The 21,922-nt window shown below is 40.4% G+C and overlaps 1 protein-coding gene across 2 annotated transcripts in view; it reads left to right on the forward strand.

The window, feature by feature from the left end:
• Positions 1–21,244, forward strand: part of dse (dermatan sulfate epimerase) — a 34,113-nt gene extending 12,869 nt beyond the window's left edge. The window contains exons 3-6 of one of the 2 annotated variants that reach the window (XM_050057701.1): positions 1,342–1,595; positions 11,997–12,236; positions 15,283–15,490; positions 17,016–21,203. In XM_050057701.1, the coding sequence (XP_049913658.1) occupies positions 1,342–1,595; positions 11,997–12,236; positions 15,283–15,490; positions 17,016–18,762 (2,449 nt within the window). In that variant the 3' untranslated portion in view covers positions 18,763–21,203. Of the gene's footprint in view, positions 1–1,341; positions 1,596–11,996; positions 12,237–15,282; positions 15,491–17,015 lie in introns of both variants that reach the window. The other variant, XM_050057703.1, reaches the window with a different exon arrangement.
• The last annotated feature ends 678 nt before the right edge of the window (positions 21,245–21,922 follow it).

Genomic DNA, 21,922 nt, shown 5'->3' on the forward strand with positions numbered 1-21,922 from the left:
AAAAACAAGAACAAGAATTTCATTTATATTTTCATGCCTTTTGCTATCAAAATCAAAAGTTTTTCACAAGCCATAACTCGTTTTTCTTGCTGACACCTGAGGGTTTACCCAATACCTGGAACAATCATTACCACCCCATACGGTTCTTATGCAATGGAAATGTTATTCACTACTCCAGTAAATAGGACGAACCTTAGAAACAACTCAGCAACTAGAGATATTTCTTGTCCTAGAACCCTGTGGCTCAGCTATTAGCCAGAAAGCTAACATTATGCTACCAAGTCAATTACATTGCGTACAGTTGACAAACAGTTAACAATAAGACTAGCTAGCCATCCAGCCATGACATTGTCTCAAAATCAATATTAAGAACTTTATGAACAAACGGTATGTTAATGTCTGCAGCAGCCTTACGTTGCAAATTGAATAGTAATTGGATGTGAGATGATCACTGATGTGATACATAGTATCACTAAGTTAGCTTGGAGCTTGTGTGTTTCAGTCTGCATCCTGTGGTGTTCAGAGGATGAGATACTGAAGGACTACAATCAGTGTTGGAATAAATTGTAAACAAGGGCTTTGACCGCATCCCTGTTGTTACTGCTACTATTATGGAGGCATGGATTTGAATTTCCCCTCTGGGGGATCAATAAAGTATATCTTATCTTAATTTAGAGCAGTGAACAGTTTCACTGGAACTACTTGGTGTTAAAAGGTTTTGACGGACGCCCTGCAGCCAATCAGAATCGAGTATTGATCCGATCATGGAATAAATACGTTAACCCCATTATCTGAAACTTTGGTCACATTTAGTATGAACGTCCAACATTTTAACACATATACCTGACAGAAAATAAGTCAAAGCATAAAAGGGCTGCTTTCAAATGCAGCATTTGGTTTCACCACCACATCTTCAGTTCCTTTCTCTTTAAAGTGGGAAGAATGATTACAGAACACCTTTCACTCTTTTACAACACTTTGCACTCCTAAAACTCACAGAAGTCAGCACTCTTAGATCCTAGCGCCTCTTAATCAGGAGGGAATTTGCTTACACTACACTTTAAATGTCTCATTATGAGTCTTTTTATTGGTAAGCAATGGTGCAGCAGTTGCGGTACAAAATGCTTCTTAGCATCTTTATTTTTGCTTTCAAAGTGAATAGATGTTTTACAGCTGTGGTAAAGATAATTAAAAGGCTTTGCAAAGAAAACGTCAAACAAACATTTGCCAGGACTTCATTTAAAGGGTGAAAATTTAACACCTGATTATCATTGAATGTTTATTTTCCACGTGCTCCACATATGCCTTGCCTTTAGACTTGTGTTGGTGTTTGTATTGCAGGTTGGTTAAAGATGCCCCCTGGGATGAAGTTCCTCTGGCGCACTCTCTGGTCGGGTTTGCCACTGCTTATGACTTCCTGTATGAGTACTTGAACAAGGGCCAACAGGAGCGTTTCCTACAGGTGATCGGCAACGCGTCACGCCTAATGTATGAGAAGTCATACGTCCGAGGCTGGGGGTTCCAGTACCTACACAACCATCAGCCCACCAACTGTGTGGCTCTGCTCACAGGAAGCCTGGTTTACATGACCCAAGGTTAGTGGATAGAGATTCATGTCTTTGTAATGTGTCTACTGTATGTCTTTGCCCTCAAGGCAGTGGGCCGAAAGATGAGCATGTAGGTCAGTATGTACCATCTGACCAATGCACAAGAAACCTTTACAACCAGTGGCTAAGATTGTCATGATATTTGATAGAAATATTTATATTCCCCAAAGGAGGATTCCTTGTGTTTTCTGATATTTCAGTTTCACGTATGCCTTTGTGAAAAACCATAGCTTTTGATATGTCAAAAGTTTTTTGACTCCCTTCACTCAGTCAGCAAACTTGTTCCAGCTCTGTGTGGGAGCATAAGGGTTAGAAACCTGCCTCGCTCAGCATTAAGAAGCTTCATCTTAACTAAAGGAATTTCATTAGTCTGGTTTTCACTGTAGAGGTTTAGTCTCACATGGTGTGAAGGGTGATTCTCAGTAAAAGCCTTACTAAGACTGCAGTTGTAAAAGGACATACTCAAATATTTAATTATTGAGATAGAGCACCAGATTTTGAGATATTAAATATCGGTTTGGGATATTAGCTCAGTAATATTTGTAGCTTTAGTTTAGAAATACTTATTCATATCTACTGTACCTCCAAGATACAGCAAATGTTACAGATCTTTTGGCAGACTCCTTTAGCGTCTCCTTTAACTGACCTGGTGACAGATATAACAATTTTTCAGACCACATTAGCTAGCCTCCCTTGAAGAGAATTGCCAATACTGCTCAGTGAATATGAAGTCATACTTGCTCACTGCAGCTTTTTTTAATGATTTAATTTGACTCACCCACTCTATCTTACTCACAAGAGTTTACAAGAATCAGTTTATTCTGATCTGTTGGAGTCTCAAAGTTCACACAATAACCTATATAAAAGGTTTGTGAAATTACAGGTAGATTTAGATGGATGGCAGGTTGAACTAGTCAAGTGCACTCAGTAGAGATCTGCAGATCTCTGCCAGGTGTGTCTGGGGGTATAATGGTGGGGAATAGGGAGTGGAGGGCAGGCAGTGTGACCAGCATGTGTGCATGACAGTAATTGAAAGGTGCATAGAATAGTATAATGGTCTGGTTACTGAACATCCAGGTTTGCATAACTGTATATACAGTGGAGTAATGGCGTCCTGAGCTGAGAATTAAGTCACATCCTCCATCATCCCATCATTTCTACTGGCTGGCTTAACACCACAGCTCTACACTGCATCATGCAGTGGTTACTGCTGATAATGATTTTGAAGCATAAGAGCGCTATAAGCACATTAAACGTGTCTACCACTGCTAGCCACCACCGTTTTTGGCTCTCTATGTTTGCTTGTGACGTCAGAGGCTTGCTGGAAATGCCTTTTGCCTTGTGATTTCAGTACTTGCGTTCCTTACCGGCCGGTTTAGAAGTATAAGGAGTCAGCAGTCAATGACGGTATAAAATAGTCAATAGAACAGATTTTTCAACAATTATGAATCACTGCAACCACAAGACGTCCTTACATACAGCATACAGTCATACACACAAAATATTAGGCTGATGGGTCCAGTAGTTTGTGAGATTGGCTGTGAACAGACAAATACACACATACACACACAGGACCAAACACATGGTCAAAAGCTTCTGATAGAAAATCAGCTAAGGTTTAATGATTATTTTTGTTACTGATTAATTTGGCAATATATTTCTCAATAAATCCATCGTTTTGTCAAAAAAAATCTTGACTCTGTTCAGTTTGAAAAGCTGGAATCGAAAAATGACTAAAATGATTCTTTGTTTATCAAAATAGTTGTCAATTAATTTTCTGTCAGCTAATCAGTGAACTAGCCTATTATTTCAGCCCTTAAAGGTAGGTCGACTTAGTCCTTCAACGATGTCTGTTAAATGTGTCCTTCAGTGTGTAAATCGATGAACAAAAGTAATCCCTTAACTTAAAGTCCACTTACCGTACTAACTTTTTATCAAGTTCATCAGTAGTTTTCAGTTCTTGGTTTTCTAATGTAATAGCTCTAATATTCAATGACAGCACACCACCAGGTCTTCAGACTAAAAGTACATATATGTACTGTATATGGTATGGGTCATGTCTCCTAATTTGGCTGGTGAGACTTGCCAACCTCAGTTTGCTTCTGAGAGAAACTTTGACTGGAATTTCAGTGAAGTCAGCCCGAGGTTATCTGCCATGGCTGCACTTAATCCTCTGTAATTGTTCTCCAGATGAGGTTCCTCACATAACTCTGCCACATTGTGCATAAAAGGTTTGGTCCTTATTCTCTTTGTGAGACCTCGCATGATTATTCACTGCCTAATGTCTCTTTTTGCCTCAATATCCTGCACCGAATATTTTGAGTAGCAGCAGAGAAAGGCCATCTGAAGGTAAACGCCTGCAGGGCAGCTTGCTTTGCTTACAGGGATTTGATTTCTGGTACAAAAGATCCAGTCCTGATGTGAACTAAATGACAGCTGGCTTACAGAGAACTGCTGTGGTCACAGTGGTTTTATTTGAGGCTTTTTTCTAGAGGGCAACAACAGGCGCAAAGCTCTGTGAACACTCAGGAGAGTTATAGCCTGACCTGTTTTTGCTTCACTTCAGTTTGCGTCAAGCCCAGGAAAAAGTGAGTTTGCTACACCAGGCTCTGCCGGTCTATGTTACCTGTGAGGGATTAAGCTCAGCTGCTGCTGGGGTGCTCTGTTTATGACAGGTTTTATTTATTAAGCGTCCTTTAAAGCAGACTTCATGTGGAGATGATAGCTTTATACCTAGCAGAAAATAGCTTCTTAAAAGATTGCTAACATATGATGTATTTGCAATGATAAAAAAAAAAAAACTCTCATTTTAGCTGCTTCGTTTAGCAGGCTGTCTCAAGTGCCTCATCTAAAACTGTGCAGAGGCCTGACTGCATTCCACTATCTTCTATGCATCATTCATTTCCTGTGCAAAGAGATGACATTACGTCCAAATATTGTTCTGCCAAGATGAATAAATGGAAAGTTTCCAATAAGCACAACCAGAAAAGAAGAACAAACTCTGTCTTCTTTTTCTTCATTGGTTATCTGACACAGGCTTTAAGCCCATTTCTGACATTTTGGACTAAGTTATTGTTTTTTCATTATTTTGGGCCCTAAAATAACACGCTGTTACAATGAACAGTTCATGTGCCACTCACTGAATTTGGAAATATGAGTCTCTGAGTTTAGTTCCTGGGACATGCTGACAGACTTCAGTGTAGATAACCACATAAGAAGGCAGCAGCACATTCCAGATACAGGTGTTTGCTTGTCGGTGCCTTGAAGCTGAATGTTCAGTTAGACAGAGCTGTGTACAGTTTATTCACAGTTAATCTACAGGGAACCCCTACTCCCTTTCTGTCACACCCTCGGCCAAATGTCTGCCAAAGTGATGCATTATTGACTATGGATGTGACAGTCAATACTTAGGTCGGCTTAAGTGCTTATAAAACAGCTTGGAATCCTGTTAAAGGAGATGTATGCACGTTCAGAGGATTAAAATAGCACGAAGTAACTACTTACAATGTAAAGGTTTAGTGGAGTAATGGCATCCTAAGCAGAGACTGAACTTACTCTTCCTCTGTGTGTGTTGTAATCTGAGCTTCTCTATTCTTTGTTCTGGTAGCCAATCTGGCTGTGCATGCATGTAAGTGCATGTGAGTCCCTGTGTGTATATCCTACTTGCTATCTTATTCCTGTCGCTCTGTACTCCACCATGAAAATTGCTCATGAAGCCAAAAAATCTCTTGTTTCCGCAGTATGAAATTACCTGGATCTTCCACATTGTTGGTCCCATAGAGCAAGCGCACTTGAGGCTTATTGCGATGGAGCACAGCCAAGTGCGGCCAAGCAGCTAACTTCCACTGGTCAAATGGCTACCTTAGAGTTTACAACTCCGCTAACTTGAATGGGGATAAAATTATTTTGTTGTGCAACTTTTGTAGACTTTCAAAATGTTATCAGATGAAAGGGATCATACCCTCATAGTGAAAAAAGTCATTTTGCTTGATACTCGAAAAAATGTTTCCCCTTTTTTACAGGCATCTCTTTCACAATGTAAGTCTATGGGAAAAAGTCTTTTGGGCCTCATGGCATCATGTGACAGTGTAATTTCACTTTTGGCCACATGCAAAATTGGCTTTAAAGCCTGACACTGTTCCTGGGGGGCTTCCTCTCTGCTCCACGTTAACGCTGTTAGCTCTGTCTGCATTGTTGCTGTCATTAACATTATTTGTGCTGTTAGCGCCATTAGCTGCTAGCTGCCAGCTTAGCCACCTCCATGTTGTTAGCCGTGTGCATGCAATCCCAGATCACACAGATATGCTCTGAATGTCATATTTCAGTCCTTTAAACCATTTGGAAAGTTAGGTGAAGATACTGTAATGTCAATTTCCCTTATTCCAAATTAAATTGGAGGATAATGCCATATTAAACAAGAGTATGGAACTGTAGGCTGACAGATTGATTTGTTTTGTAAACCACATCACAAAATACTGATTGAATTCATTATCATATTAATTTTCTTGGACACACTAGACAGCAGAGGGTTACAGTAGTCCAGTCTGCTGGAAATAAAGGCATCTATTAACTTTTCTATGTCTGCCTGTAAGAAAAATGGCATGACTGGCAGTATTCCTTAAATGATAGAAAGACACTTTAGTCATTTTATTATAACATTCAGAATTTAGGCCAGAGTCAGTGATGATGCCAAGGTTTTTTTTATCTGTTTGCTAGTGTTTAGTGCAAATAACGGAAAGTGGTCAGACAGGTTTTCTCTCGTAGCTTTTGCTGCAATATCTAGAATCTCAGTTTTGTCATGACTTAACTGTAGAAAGTTCCGAGTCATCCACAGCCTTATGTCAGAGATGCATGCAATCAAGTTGTATAATCCTTTGAGCTTACAATGATACATGCTGGGTGTTGTCTGCATAATTATGGAAATTGATATTGCAATTTCTTTTAATATTGTCCAAGTGGTAACATGTACAGACTGAAAAGAATTGGGCCTGAGATTGAGCCCTGTGGAATACCACATGTCAAGTCTCTTTTATCAGGGTAGCCCTCATCCATGACCACATAGAATTGTCGACCATTTAAGAACTGTGCCAGAGAGACCCCAGCAGAATATCATGATGTACAGTATCGAATGCAGCACAAGATATAACAGGAGAAGCAGAGAACTTTTACTAATCGGTATTCATTCTGAGGTCATTCACAACTTTGACTAGAGCTGTTTGCGAACTGTGTTGGGCCTTAAAAACCAGACTGGAATTTTTCAAACACAGTGTTGTCACAGAGGAAACCATTAATCTGTTAAAAAAACTTTTTTTTTTCTAAAATCAAAAAAGGCAGGTTAGAGATCAACTTCCTCAGCAAATCAGTTGAAAAACAGTTTTTAAACAAGTGGTGGAAATAAGATCAAGAGGACAGCCAGAGAGCAGAGGTGTAGTGTTGTTCCTTTCAGTGAGGAGTAGCATTTAGCTTTAATAGCTACACTCTCAACATTGCTTCCTTAAAAACTCTTGGCTCCATTAATTTCCTCTGTTACTGCTTGCAGTTTAAAGCAAGACTGCGTACCTGTACCACCTCACATGAATGCAAATCCCCCACAATTGACTGTGGGAAATATTGTATTTCATTACTGACTCTGTCCTGCCCCTAATGTAAAATAGATTACAAAAAAAAATGACCAGGTCCTTAATCCTTTGCTATTGCACCCTGCTAACTGTGTGTGATGTTCTGATGTGCAGACACACTGAAGGAGCAGAGAGTAAGTTAAAGAGCGTTGTTGGAAATAAATCTGTTGACCTTTCACATTCCTCTGGACATAATGTGTGCTGAGTGAGGGATCTGGGTGCCCAGAACCAGCACCCTGGCTAACAGCATGGGAGACAGTCAGGCCTAAGCCCTCAGCCTGACAGCAGCATTATCCCCTCTGCTAGTCATTAGGCAAACTAGCCCCATTATTAGACTGTGGGAAAACAGGGGAAATTAGAGCTGAACCCAGAGAGTCACTGTACACGATGTGCATGTGATGTCGTTTGTCTGGTATGTGTTTTCCTTTTAATGTGGGTTCACAGGATGATTCTCTTTTTTTTTTTTTTCTTATTTTTTGATGACGTCTTTGGTATTGCAGTAATTGCTGTGGTGTAATTGCACGTCAAGGACTGTGTCATGGTTTTCCTAGGATTTTGTGTTGATGACGTTGGAGTTTCAGTACATAATACTTCCTTTTTCTTTGTTCAGTTATGGTGAGTGTCATCATTCCTGCTAACTGGCCAGTTTCTCTTCTGTTTTTTATGAATTTTATATATGTTTTTACTGACAAGCTGCTTATGTTTCTGCTGAAAATCTTAAATGCATCATTGTCTACGTGGCGAAGGCTGAAATCTCTACTTTACACAGGGTGTTATGATGAGTTGTGGTTATACTATTTTTAAAAGCTGGCAATAGAAGAGAAAAACTGATTTTAAAAGCTCCACAAAGGAAACCCACAGAGAAATAAAATTAAATGCAGTTCTCATCAGCTCTGTGTAGCTTTTTTTGTAGGGGTGCACCGATTTATTGGCTGAACATCAGTGACGGACAATATTCACCTTGTTGACTGTCATTGGCCTATTGGCAAATAAGATGAGGTAAAAGAAGAATAAACTGACTGTTGGACAAGTGGGCTCTGTGATCTCACTGTTGTGTGATGAGATGGCAAGTAGCAAAAAGTAAAAAGCATTTGGGGTAAACAGAGATCTTCCCCAGGTCCTGGGACGTCTTTGTGACGAAAGGACACAGTAAACCTACTATTGTCACGTCAGAGGACGCACCCTATTGTTACCCTGATAATGCTACACTGTGAACCACAAATCTGTGTTAAAATTAGGAGAGCTAGTTAACATTAGCTCTAAGCAGCCAGTGGCTGCAACTAACAACTCAAGGAGGTTGCACTGAGTTACATTATGATGCGTTCAAGCTGTATACAGTAAAAATGAGTACTGAGCAAGTAAATTATAACATTTTTGCGATGTGTTCAATGTAATCTTGTAAAATGTAGAGAGAGAAACTAATAATAAGGCACTTGAAGCAAAGGTTATATTAAAGGCTGTTTCATAAACTTGTATGATTAATTTTGTGCTCATTCAGACAGTGTAGTGAAGAGCTTAATTACTTTAAAACAGTTACATTTTTTTTTAATAATATAGATTTCTTTGTTTCCCTGGCAAAAAAAAAGGGGGGGGGGGTAAAATACAACAAAAGAAAATAAACAACAATTAAAAAAACATTAGTGTGGGTATCAGCTATCGGCCAAATTGTCATTTTAAACATCGGTATCAGCCCAGAATTTAAAAATCGTCTTTTTAGCCTCTTTTAGCTTATTGTTTTGTTCTCTTTTTTTTGTTATTCCGTCTGTATCCACCTTGTGTGCAGAAATGCAAAGCAGCTGTGTTGATCAACAAAAAAAAGGTCAGATGAACTCGCTGTTAGCAACTGTTAGCAACTAGCTGGCAAAGCCCAACATTTAGCAAGCTGAAAAAGCAGACATTTTGTGGTTGTTGATGACTGAAACGAGCTGAAAGGAGAGTATTAAACTTAAATTTGTAATGTGGCTAGGACTCTGAAATTGATGATACTGTAATGTAGCTTAAAATGAAGAGTAGCTCATAGCTTAACTAGCTAAAGTAGCTTCCCCAACATTGCTGTTTTCTAATGGTAGCCAAAAACAGAATCCAAAACTTTGTAAGACACACACAACTTACATTTTCAAATTGTTCTTTTGCCCTCAAGTGGCCAAAAAAAACCCATAATGAATGCAACTTTAAATAAATAAGAGATTTAATTAATTTTAACCAGACTATTGAGCATTTCTAGGGCTATGGTAGTCCAAGGCATTGACAGATTGTGTGTATTTTTAAAGAAATTATAAGAATTTAATTTTTATGATGTCTTTACTTTTGAGGAAAGAACTGATGAGACTCAAAGCCTGAGCTGCTATGAAGTGTGGCCCTGGACTGTGCGAGCGCTGGTGAAGCTCTGTTTGTGTAAATATGGTCTTTGTGCGTGCCAAGAGTTCCTGTTTGATGGTAAATACCTGCTCTGTGTAGGCCAGCGGTCCCCAAGCCCAAACCAAACACTGTTGGGGACGACTCCAGTGGGCGGACTCGGCATACTGGGCGGGTGCAGGCCGGTTACCGCCGATGGCCTCGGGATTCCTCAATGAACTGTGGCTGGAGTGTTTATGTGGTCGCTTGTTCTCATAGTAAAGTCTATGTGTGTGATCCAGTGTGTGTGTGTGTGTGTGTGTGTGAGAGAGAGTATACATGGTGTAGTGTGCCATAGTGGTGTCATGCTTTCCATAGCCACAGTGAAGTGTGTGTGGAAGGTTTCTTTAGGTAACAGACTAAGGAGACATTGTTGGCTGCAATGCTGTTTTTCATAAATTCCATTCATGACATAACACACGCGGGTATACTATAAAACGCCGGGCTATAGTCACTTTGTAATTCAGGATCTCTCCTTTTAAGTCCCTCTCAGTAAGTGGAGCACTTTTCATGGCCCCTGCTTGCAAAGAGGATTACTGCTCTCCCGTTTTGTACAAAAAAGTCTATTATTGGCTAGGTACGTTGTAGAATACTTGTAGGCCAGGGCACTTTTGATGAGGTTTTTAGTGAGAATATATTTCTTAATGTGAAAACAGCTTGCTTACTTCAGATTGAATGTATCCATATGAAAACAATGTGCTTCCCCTTTGTGCCAGAAATGTAATTCTCCATTCCAGCATTGGCTTTTATTTGTCTTGAAGAGAGTAGATCATAAATCATGAATCGTATGAACAGAAACAGAAACAGTAGAGAGTTCTGTCTAAAGATATCTGACCTTAAATTGTTGTGGGCATTTCCCCTCTTTCTGCTGTTTCCTGTAGCTTTAGTCCAAGATATGCACATAGAGATAGCTGAAGCTCTCAAGCAGTTAACCTCTTGCTGACATTAGGAACAGCCATGTGCAACATTGTCCAATTTAGCCCATGCTACAAATTACAGATATAATATGCTGCTAGCCATTTTTAAAGCATGTTGATGCAATCGTACTTAGGTTAAATGGTCCCACTGGTTAGGCTATCTGCTTCTCTTATTCAAAAGTGAGATAACTGGTGCCACCATGTAGCTAGCAATAGCCCTCTGTATGTTGTTGCTAATACTTCAAGAAATCTAAGTCATAGACGTGAGATGCTATTTTCAATGGATTCCTTGGGTACTGCCATATCCTATTGCTACTGGCCATGAGCATTTGTACCCAACTCGATTTTCTGTTTTTCTCAAATTTGGCTTATCACCACTTATACAACTTTGTCCCAGTCCTTACCGAATTTGGTACATGGATCACTCTATAAAAAGCATTTTACCATTGATAGTAGGATTGGGCCGTTGGATGACGCCATTGTCAGACATTGCCCAATCATAACTGACCAAAGCTGGACCAGTGTAACTCATACTTACTCACACAAACTTAGAGCTTTTCTGCCAAATTTGGTGCAGATTTGACAATGACCATAACTGTGTGGACTGCAGAACTTTTGTCCCCCTGCATCTCCAATTAAATCGACCACAAACATTGTCCTTGCATGATCTAATTTGTAGCATTTCATTAACTTGCTGTCATGCAGTGTTTGGAGAATATTTCTACCACCTCTTTGTTTCCCTCCCATTTTCTCCTCTGTTTGAGAAACTCTTGAACCTCTTAAAAGTCCTCCTCCCTGCTCCTAACAGTTTCAGCTTAGGAGCTGTTTCAAGGTCTAAGATGCTTTGTGAATAACTTTTATCTTTACGAGGACCTATTCTTAACTTAAAGGGGGAAATGTCACAATTCTAGGTATTTATAGTCTGGTGTGTTTGAGATATTTTACATTTGCTCTATCCAACAGCCCCTGAAAAGATTTTGACATCCTTCAACAATCACGACAACTGTTAGGCAATCATTTTCAACATTTTTTCCACAATGTTACCAAAGATCTGTCCGGGCCAAATTATGTGCGACTGTGGACCTTGAATTACTGTGTAAAATATGTCATGAATCTGCCATCGGAAGGCACTAAAGATGCACTTCAAGCATTTTACTTTGAAACAATGGGATTTATGGCTATGGTTTACCTATGCTTTGGTAATTTATTTGAAGATATTAATCTGTTTGTACTTAATGTTATATTAGCATCTATACTGCTCTCTGCAGCTTTATTTTCATATCACATTGAAATGGACCAAAGACTGCCAAAATGGTAGAAACACATCCAAGACACTACAGCATGTTTTGGAAAAAGGTCTTCAGCATTGCATGTTTGGTGAAACTCTTTGAGCATTTGAGAAACAGGGGATCTCAGATTGTATTTAACCTGTGAAACCATCTCAACTTCCTGTGTTGCAGGTTACCTCCAGGAGGCCTACCTGTGGACGAAGCAGGCCCTGTCTATCATGGAGAAGTCCATGGTCCTTCTGCGCGATGTGACGGATGGTTCCCTGTATGAAGGAGTGGCCTACGGGACTTACACCACCCGCTCTTTGTTCCAGTACATGTTCCTGGTGCAGCGCCACTTTAGCATCAGCCACTTCGACCACCCCTGGCTCCTCAAACACTTCGCCTTCCTGTACAGGACTATCCTGCCTGGTAACTGTCACTCTACCTGCTGTGGCGACTATACTTATTTACTTTTTCAAAAGCTGAAAATTGATGTGGCACACTTTTCACTGCAGTAGATACATTAAGGTAGCCAAATACAAAGCAGGTCAACAATCCGTAAGTAAGGGTTTACATAGCTATGAATGGCTGACACATCCAGTTAGTCCTTACGAGAGTGCTCTCTCCAAAACGTTAAATATGTTAGATCAGACGTGAAAATAACCTCAGGCTGCCACATCAGAGAGTAGTCTCTCCTCTGAGCTGATAAGGGGTATGCATGCGTGTAGTTATTACCTTCCTGGATGCCTTTCAAAGCTGAGCTGAGACCTGCAGGGAAATGTGGTGTCCTGGAAGTTTCGTCTGAAGGTCAGAGGGAGGGCAGCAGCGGAGGAGGGGCCCCTAGGTCAGGCTCGGACATTTCACAGCCCCCTGCTAACCGTTTCTGTATTGTGGCTGAGCAGCACTGCTGCACTCAGAAAGCACCTCTAATTATATCAGCCAGGAGAGCCTTGGATCCACAGTCACAATGGCAACATGAGTGTGCTGAGAGAAATGTCAGGAGGAATGGTCTCCTCTCGTGTGTGAGGATGCTTGTGTGTTCCCTAACAGATGTGAGTGATCAAAGGAGTTGGACATTTCTGTGGAAGTGCTCCAAAAAGTCACTGCGAGTTCGAATGAAAGCAGTGGAAGCGTCACTTGGAGTCTAAGAGATAAAGATGTCAGAATGCCAATTGGAGCATTTGTGTCAGTTACAATGTCAGTTGACTTGTAAGCACTAAAAGGGGTTTAAGTGTAATCACCTACTAAGTTAAGTAGCAAATGGCGGTAATAGGAATTTTCCACCAGAATTAGCATATATATACAGGTTTATTAAATGGAGAAAAAACTGCTAAAAATGTCCATCTATCCTATTCTTGTGAACACCATATCTCAAGAACAGACTTTTTGGACTCAAGGAGGAACTGATTAGATTTTGGTGGTGAAAGGTCAAGGTTACCATGACCTTGCATCCGTCTCATTCTTGTGAACGGAATATCTCAAGAACATGAGAGAATTTTTTCAAATTTGGCGCAAACATCCACATTGAGTCAAGAATGAACTGATGAGTTTGGTGGTCAAAGGTTAAAAGTAACTGTGACCTCACACAACATGTGTTTGGCCATAATTTAAGAATTCATACGCTTAGTATGACAAAAGTTCCCACAATGGTCCAATAGGATCAAATGATGAATTGACGACATTTCATATCCAAAAGGTCAAAGGTCAGCTTCACTTCGACATTGTAATCTTCTGCAAAAACACTTCACTGGCCATTAGTCAACATCATAACTCATGAACAGAGGAGGAGACATTTGTTCAGATACTGAATTGGTGACACTAATCTAGGGTGTCCACCTTGAAAACAGTGCTGATTATGTAGATCTTTTCTGACTAATTTTGAATGATTGTCGAGCGCTGCTTGGAAGGAGACGTCATTGCACTGCACTGCATAAGGAGTGAGAAGTAGCATGTGCACCCAGGTGTTGTATTTCCATTACTGCTGATTGGAAGTGATAAGAGCTGGAGCTGATAAATACCTGTAACTCCTGTAGTCATCTGTCCCAAGTATGAATGCATATTGTAATATTTCCAAAAGAAAAGCCAGACGTTAGTGGGTGTTTGTGGGTTATCTGCCCAGTGGGAAAGGAGCTTCAGAGTGCTTTTACACCTGTAGTTCAGTTCAATTGGTCCAAACCAAGGGGGAAAAAATGAACTTTGTTGCTTTTTAGTTCTGGTCCATTCCTGTTCACTCTGACTTTTTAATGAACAAACCAAGAGGACTAAACACATTATGTTAAGTTTTACAATCTGACAGGATTGAAACATTGTTCAGACAGGCCATTGCCATCTTGCATCATCAGGAATAGGTCCTGATGGACTATTCGTATTCCAGTGACTGACAGAAGTTTATGCAGCAGTTTAATGCGTCTGATGTGTGTATTTATGCACCAGGGTTCGATTGACTGCTTTCATACGAGCCCAAATAAACCATACTAAGAGAGTGGTAGTAACATAGTGGATGAGCACTGAAAGGAACTGTAATGTTGGTTGATATGCAAGTTGGAAGGAGTTATGGGTCTGTTAAATTATAAGCACTGAATGGAAAGTGTCAGTTGTTTTGGTTATTGTCCTCTCACTGCGCATCTTTGTGTGTTGACATTCAGTTGACAGAAAGCAAATGCAAAAACATGTACATCGTAGCTCCATGCCAGTACTGAATGTTAGCACCCCTGTTCATTTCATTGCAAATAATCCATGCTTAACCCTCAATAGCATTACCTTAATTCCTATAATAAATATCTCAAAGAATTTGCCACTTGTGGAACCATGCTCACAGGGATAGTGTGAAGAGACTTTACTTGACAGAGTGTTTCTGTTTTTGTTTTACGATTTTTTTCAGTTGACAAATGATTTACTGTGATTACATGCTGTAGTTACTATAGCTGGTTTCTAAGAAGCCTTCTTACCACCAGAGTGCAAGGTTTCCCTACATAATTACAGACAACAAAACAGTGTGAACATTTTGCACTTGGTTTGGTACTGAGCTGGGTCACAGCAGAGGGGACTGAGATTCATGCTGAGGGGGTTTAGATGAAAAATAAACACTTTTTTGAGCTTTTTCTTGTAAATATGTGACTTTAATCTCAGATCATTTTTGAGTCATGCCTCGCAAATTCCAAACTTTATAATAGGAGAGAATTTCTGACTTTTTATCTGAAATTTATGACTTAAATCTCAACAATTCTGAGCTTTCATCATCATATCACCCCCTCCCTGGGCTCTGTATTTATTTGTTTTGATCTGCAATGGCCCTTATACACTGTCATAGCACTGTGTTAGAATTTACAAAGAATCCACCATACAAACTTCAACATGAGTCAATACATGAGCATTTTATTTGTCATATTCACCCATTATTTCTTTGTTTAAGAATGTTTAAGAACTTTAAGAATGGCCACCACTGAAGTCATCTCTGTGTTTTCACTGTCACCAGGATTTCAGCGGACTGTAGCCATTGCAGATTCCAACTACAACTGGTTCTACGGGCCGGAGAGCCAGCTGGTCTTCATGGACCGTTATGTGTTACGTAATGGCAGTGGAAACTGGCTGGCAGAACTGATTCATCAAAACAGGGTGACGGAGGGGCCGGGGCAGGCTGGAAAAGGACAGCGATGGTGTACTCTCCACACAGAGTTCATCTGGTAAGCTGCTGAATTTGGTTTTAATAATAGGAAATATATATGAGCGCAGTGTTTTTTTGTTTTGCTATTATTAAAGGGGAAATTCACCCAAAAACCACTGTATCTACTGGTAAAATACCTTACATTTTTACATACTTCCCATGTGTCTTATTTTCAATAATGGTCAAGATATTTGAATCTAGGGCTACACCTAATGATTATATTTCACAAAACGACATGTTGTGACACTACAGGGAGTGGTGTGTCTGAACTTTTTCCTGGCCTGCCAGTGACTTCGCTGAGTCCGCACTTCCCCACAGTCCACCATAAAAGCATGTAGAAACGCCCTTAAACATACGTTTTCATGTTGATACTTCAATCAATCAATCAATCAATTTTATTTATAAAGCCCAATATCACAAATCACAATTTGCCTCACAGGGCTTTACAGCATACGACATCCCTCTGTCCTTATGACCCTCACAGCGGATAAGGAAAAACTCCCCAAAAAAACCCCTTTAACGGGGGAAAAAAACGGTAGAAACCTCAGGAAGAGCAACTGAGGAGGGATCCCTCTTCCAGGACGGACAGACGTGCAATAGATGTCGTACAAAACAGATCAGCATAATAAATTAACAGTAATCCGTATGACACAATGAGACAGAGAGAGAGAGAGAGAGAGACAGAGAGAGACAGAGAGAGACAGAGAGAGACAGAGAGAGAGATGCAGGTAATAACAGTAGCTTACAACAACATTATTGAAAGTAATAATATTACAGTTCTGGCTACTGTGGTACAATATGTTGAAAGTATGTATTAATATCTGGCAGTATACATGTGTGACAATAGTCATATGTGTATAATATTTAAAAACATTCTACTTCACCACTCATTAGACCTGTCAGTGACAAATACGATTAAGAAACAACCTGTGTCACAGCAGTGAGGTTCCAGAGCAGCTGTCATTACGCACGGCTGTGGATATGTCAGGTTACATACTAAACGTCAAGTTATGTACTTAATGTAATGTGACGTCATGACAACATACCTCAAAGAACTCACTTGGTTTTACACAGGACACGAACACCAGTCTCCTGGAGAAAAGTCGTGCATTTGTTTGACCCATACACCACCCTAACCTGCCTCCTTAGGCGGAGTTTTGCTCTTTATACTTTTGTCTTTAATTCCATCAGCGCATTCATCACATAATCGCAGCATTCATGAGTACATGGCTTATATATGAATCCTGGTGCATTACTTTAGCATGAAAACAGTGTGAAGCAGCAAGGCCTAAGCTGGGTGTTTTTTTAGGGTTGCCAAAAGGCATTCTGGGAAAACGTAGGGAATTACATAAATATAATACATGTAAATGAGGCAGGTTGAATAAAAAGTGGGTTTAAAAGATGTAAAATTGCAACATGTCGTCACAAAATAACTTCTGGAAAATCTTTAATCTGTTAAGACTTTCCATCAGTGGTTGTGTATGATTGATGTCCATGTTGGTATTTTATCCAGCTGACATCTGTCCTCTCATGGTATTCTGCAGGTATGACCCAGGACTGATTTCCAAGCCTCCATCGGATTTTGGAACATCCCAACTCCACTACTTTGAGGACTGGGGCGTTGTGACGTACGGCAGTGCTTTACCTTCTGACACCAACCGCACCTTTCTCTCCTTCAAGTCGGGGAAGCTGGGAGGACGCGCCATCTTTGATATCGTCCACATGAACAAGTACAAAGAGTGGATCAAAGGGTGGAGGAACTTTAACGCTGGTCACGAGCACCCTGATCAGAACACTTTCACTTTCGCGCCCAACGGTGTCCCATTCATCACAGAGGCACTGTATGGACCAAAGTACACTTTGCTGAACAACGCAGTGTTGTTTGGCTCTGCACTCTCAGGGAGTTGCTTTAAGCCGTGGGCTGGACAGGTTACGGAAGCCTGTGATTCCAAGTGGTTAAAGTACAAAGCTGGACTGGCGGCTGATGCCCAGGGCAAAGTCGAAGCTGCTATGGAGAGACAGGGAATGGTCTTCATCCGTGGCGAGGGACACTCCGCTTATAATCCAGAGCTACAGATCAGGAGCTTCCAGAGAAACCTGCTCCTTCTTCACCCACAGCTCCTGCTCCTTGTGGACCACATCCACCTGGAGCCAGACAGCCCAACCAGGGCCATGAGCGCCTTCTTTCACAACACAGAACTTCCATTCCAGAGTACAAAGGTAGATGGCGTTCATGGAGCATTTGTATCACATGGTGAGGATAAATATAAGATGTTCTGGATGGATGACACAGGCTACAGTAACAAAGGAGTGGTAGGTTACTGGAATTACCCTCGAGGGTACCCGTATAATGGCTCCAACTATGTGAACGTCACAATGCCATTGAGATATCCTCACACCAGGGTGGCCTATATTTTCTTTGGACCAGGTGTGGATGTACAGAGCTTCAGCCTGCGCGGTGATGACCAGAGAGTGGATATCTACCTGGCCACCAAGGATCACACCTACACTATCTACCTGCTGACCGGAGAGGTCACCAGCAAGCCTCTGTTCGCCATGGTGCTGCTGGACCACAAGAAGATCGTATTCGAGAAGTCAGCGGCCGTGGAGGACAGCTCACCTGAAGAAGTAGAGGAATACGTCAACGTGATGGAGGACAACCTCCAGCATGTCAAGCCCGTCTTCCAGCAGATGGAGAGACACATCCTGGGACGGGTTCTAAACACTGCCAGCTTCCGCAAGACTGCAGAGCGCCTCCTCCAGTTCACTGACAAGAAGAAGACGGAGGAGGTCATAGAGAAGATGTTTGCTATGTCGAAGAAACAGGGCAAGGGTAAAGGGGGGAAGAAAATGAACCTTGGGGAGAAGCTTTCAGAGAGTCTACCTGACATTTTTGCACAGATCGAGGCGAATGAGAAAAAGGTGAGACAGAGGACTTCAAAACGTACATATGAGGACAGTCCAGAGGAGGGAGAGGGAGACACGCGGGCCTTTGTGGATTATACAGACGGCCGCAAAAACAAGAAGGGGGCCTTTGTCAAGGGCCGCAAATTCAAGGAGGTTCACATGGTGGCCACAGCAGGGAGCGAGGGTCTCTCCAGCACCGCCTCCTACATAAGACTCTTCCTCCTTCTGAACACCGCCACCTTCTTTTTGCTGCTGGCCGTGTTACTGACTCGCTTCCAGAGAGGTCGGAGTTTGCACACGCAGAGATGCTTCTACACCATCCTCCTGATCGACTGCTTCATCTTACTGTACCTGTACTCCTCCTGCTCTCACACACAGTGTTAACGTCATGAGCGTGTGAGGGGGTCTTCCAGATCCAATGACCATGGTGACCTTAAAGCACCCCACGCCTCAGTCTGAGCCAGATCTTACCAGTATTAGGGCCAATTTTAAAAAAATAAACAAAAAAGCTGAGATTTTGGGAATTGTTTGGGTTTTTTTTGTGTTGTGGGAATAAATTTGTAATTTTACAAGAAAGAGGTCAGTATTTCAACAATAAGGTCAGAATGTGGTGAAACTATTGACATACTTACATCTGCTGATACTGTAGTCACACAGTCAGTCAGCTTTTACTGTCAGATGAGGGATACAGATGAGCTGAAGTTATAGATTTCATCAGTGACGACATTATAGGTTTTAGGACAATAAATGAGATGAAAACAATGACATCACATAACAGGATGCATATTTTATCGTAAAATGATGTAACATTGTGACCTTTTCTAGAAATTCCAACGTCATTTTCTTAAGACATTTTATTCTTATATCATGGCTTTTATTCTTGTTATATGATTTTTCAGCCCCCTCTCACTCCCAGGGCATTAAATACCACTGCTTTGTTACGTCCCTCAGCATGTGGTATTGACGCCAAAGGCACCCTTTAGCATCTTTATGACTTACCAGGCTATCAGCTAACTCTGATGTAAACCTATCCGCAGCAATACATATTGCTCCGAGCAGCATGAGTGGTGTAGAGACGATAAAGGAGATCCAGGAGACCCACAGGTTGTGTCCTGTGTGAATCCAAAAGTGAATGCTGTGCTGACATAACGTTAAGTTAACTGTCATATCTATACCCCATGTGAATCCAAAAGGCAGTGTTGTGTCGACGCAACATTAAGTAACTTACGTGTCTACATCCCGTGTGAATCCAAAGTCAGCGTTGTCGATGTAACGTTAAGTAACTTACGTACCTACATCCCGTGTGAATCCAAAAGTCAGTGTTGGTTTAATATTACCAAACACAATTTATATACAGTCCTCACATTACATTACGTTACGTTACGTTACGTTACGTTACGTTGCGTTGCGTTACGTTACGTAACAAACATACATAATTTAACCCAAAACATTATTTTTCATCTTAACCTGACCAAGTAGTTTTGTTGCCTAAACCTAACTATGACCATATAACACCACATGTTCCAATGTGGTTCAGCTGTGAGTCACATAGATAAGAAAAGATGCCCAGTGTGTCGCTTTGTGACACCGAAGGGCGTGACAAAGAGTTTGTATGTGATGACCTGGGTATTTGAGTGATCCTTTACAGAATTACAGTTTTTATTTTTTGATGTTATATGACTTTTTAAATTATAATCTTTATAATATTTTGATTGTAGCTCTCATAATATGTTTTTCTACAAATAGACATTACTCTCCTAATATGACTTCTTCTATTTTACTTATGTAGTCCAAAATCACAAATTTGCCTCATGGGGCCTAAGGATAGTCATCTATAAATTATTATGACATTTTCTAAAAGTTACAACTGTATTCTCTCAACATTCTGATGTTTCACCCCAGAATATTATGAATGTATTCCTAAAATCTCAGATTTTTTTTTTTTAACTATGGGCCAAATACTGGTAAGATCTACCTAATGGGTGTTCAGGAAAAACAACTGATTCCAAATAGGAATTGAAGAATTGCCAAGATGAAACCAGACCACCTCTGATGTATAAGCTTCTGTGGAGCTTTAGTCTGTGTGAAGTTGGTCCTTTGTAGTGTTCAGAGGTCCTGCCTTGTATCAAAGATCTCAAGGTTAGCCACTATGATACAGTTGCCACATCTGTACTTGAGATTTGTCCTGTCTACATAGTTATAGAAATGCATTTAAATGTATATATGTGAAAGCAAGATATATTTTTATGGTGTTTGTTTTTTTTACCAAATGTAAATAAAATTACTACATGCATAGGTACGCCGTCATGGTGTGTTGTGTCTAGTGAATGTGCAAAAAATGTGGATAAAAAACTGTCTGAGAGAGCTCCACATACAGTGACTTAAACAATGAAAAGAAAAGAAGAAAAAAAATCCAGACAACAAAAGCAAAGAACGAAAAACTTTAAGTCCAACAACATGGTAAATTTCCAGGAGACATAAATGGGACAAATATGTTGACCCCTCAATAACAGATGCAGATAAAAATCAAGAAGAGCACAGATGTAAATAATAGAGTGAATAACAGCTGAATTCCATTTAGCTGATTCAGTTCAGGGTCCTGGTATTGTTCGTGCTGGCTCACTGTCACAGCTTACTGGGAAACTTGAACAGATCAGAGCCATCATTAATATGAGAAACACCTGTGCTTTTCATACCATGACAACTCAAAACTTCTGCAGGGACGTCTGCTTTTTCACATCCTTAATAAGTGATTCCCATATCATTGAAGATAACGCATAGCATTAGCATACTAGCATGCTCATCTGTTATAATGCTGCAGTCATGTCCTATGGGATGGATGGGTTTTGATTGTGTTACGAGCAATCATGTCATCAGACAACTTAAGATGGTTATATGATTATAGAGCTGGTCATGTAAGGGTTAAAAATACCGTGCACCATATCTATTAAATTTGTATTTCATTACAATGAACGATGGACTTTCTTGTTCTGAAGCACCGATATATCAGAAAAGTCAAAGTGTCCCTGTTGTGATTATTAGATGTTGACATGAAGGCTGTATACAGGGCAGAAACTTTTAATTACAATAACTCAGATATGACATGAACACAGCATTAGTGTTGTAACTTAGTCCGGTTGTTGTGTGTAATGTGTGACCAGCGTGTTTCTTTATATATTCATTCTGGTGAATTTTCTTGTGCATTACATATTTGCAGCGTTTGAACACGACATATGTGTTATCAAAGTGGAGACATTTTTCTTCTAATTTGCTTGTGCTTTCTTTAAGATCAGCCTTTTCCTATATTCTTGTTTCTGTCAAAAAATCCCTCATGTATAGCTTTATAAAGTGTGTGCAAAAACAGAGTTTCATTTCTTAATGAGACTCAGTTATTTCCTAAAACAGCCAGTCTCTGTAAATTTCTAAGTAAACATTCAATATCCTTTGCAAACAGGAGGAAATGATGCTTTTGTTGGGGACTTAAGGGGCTTCCCATAAAAATGGTTAATAGTTTATGGTCACTTTTTGAATTTACGGTGGAAGT

Source organism: Epinephelus moara, chromosome 12 (genome assembly GCF_006386435.1).
Source record: "Epinephelus moara isolate mb chromosome 12, YSFRI_EMoa_1.0, whole genome shotgun sequence".
NCBI classification, from domain to species: domain Eukaryota; kingdom Metazoa; phylum Chordata; class Actinopteri; order Perciformes; family Serranidae; genus Epinephelus; species Epinephelus moara.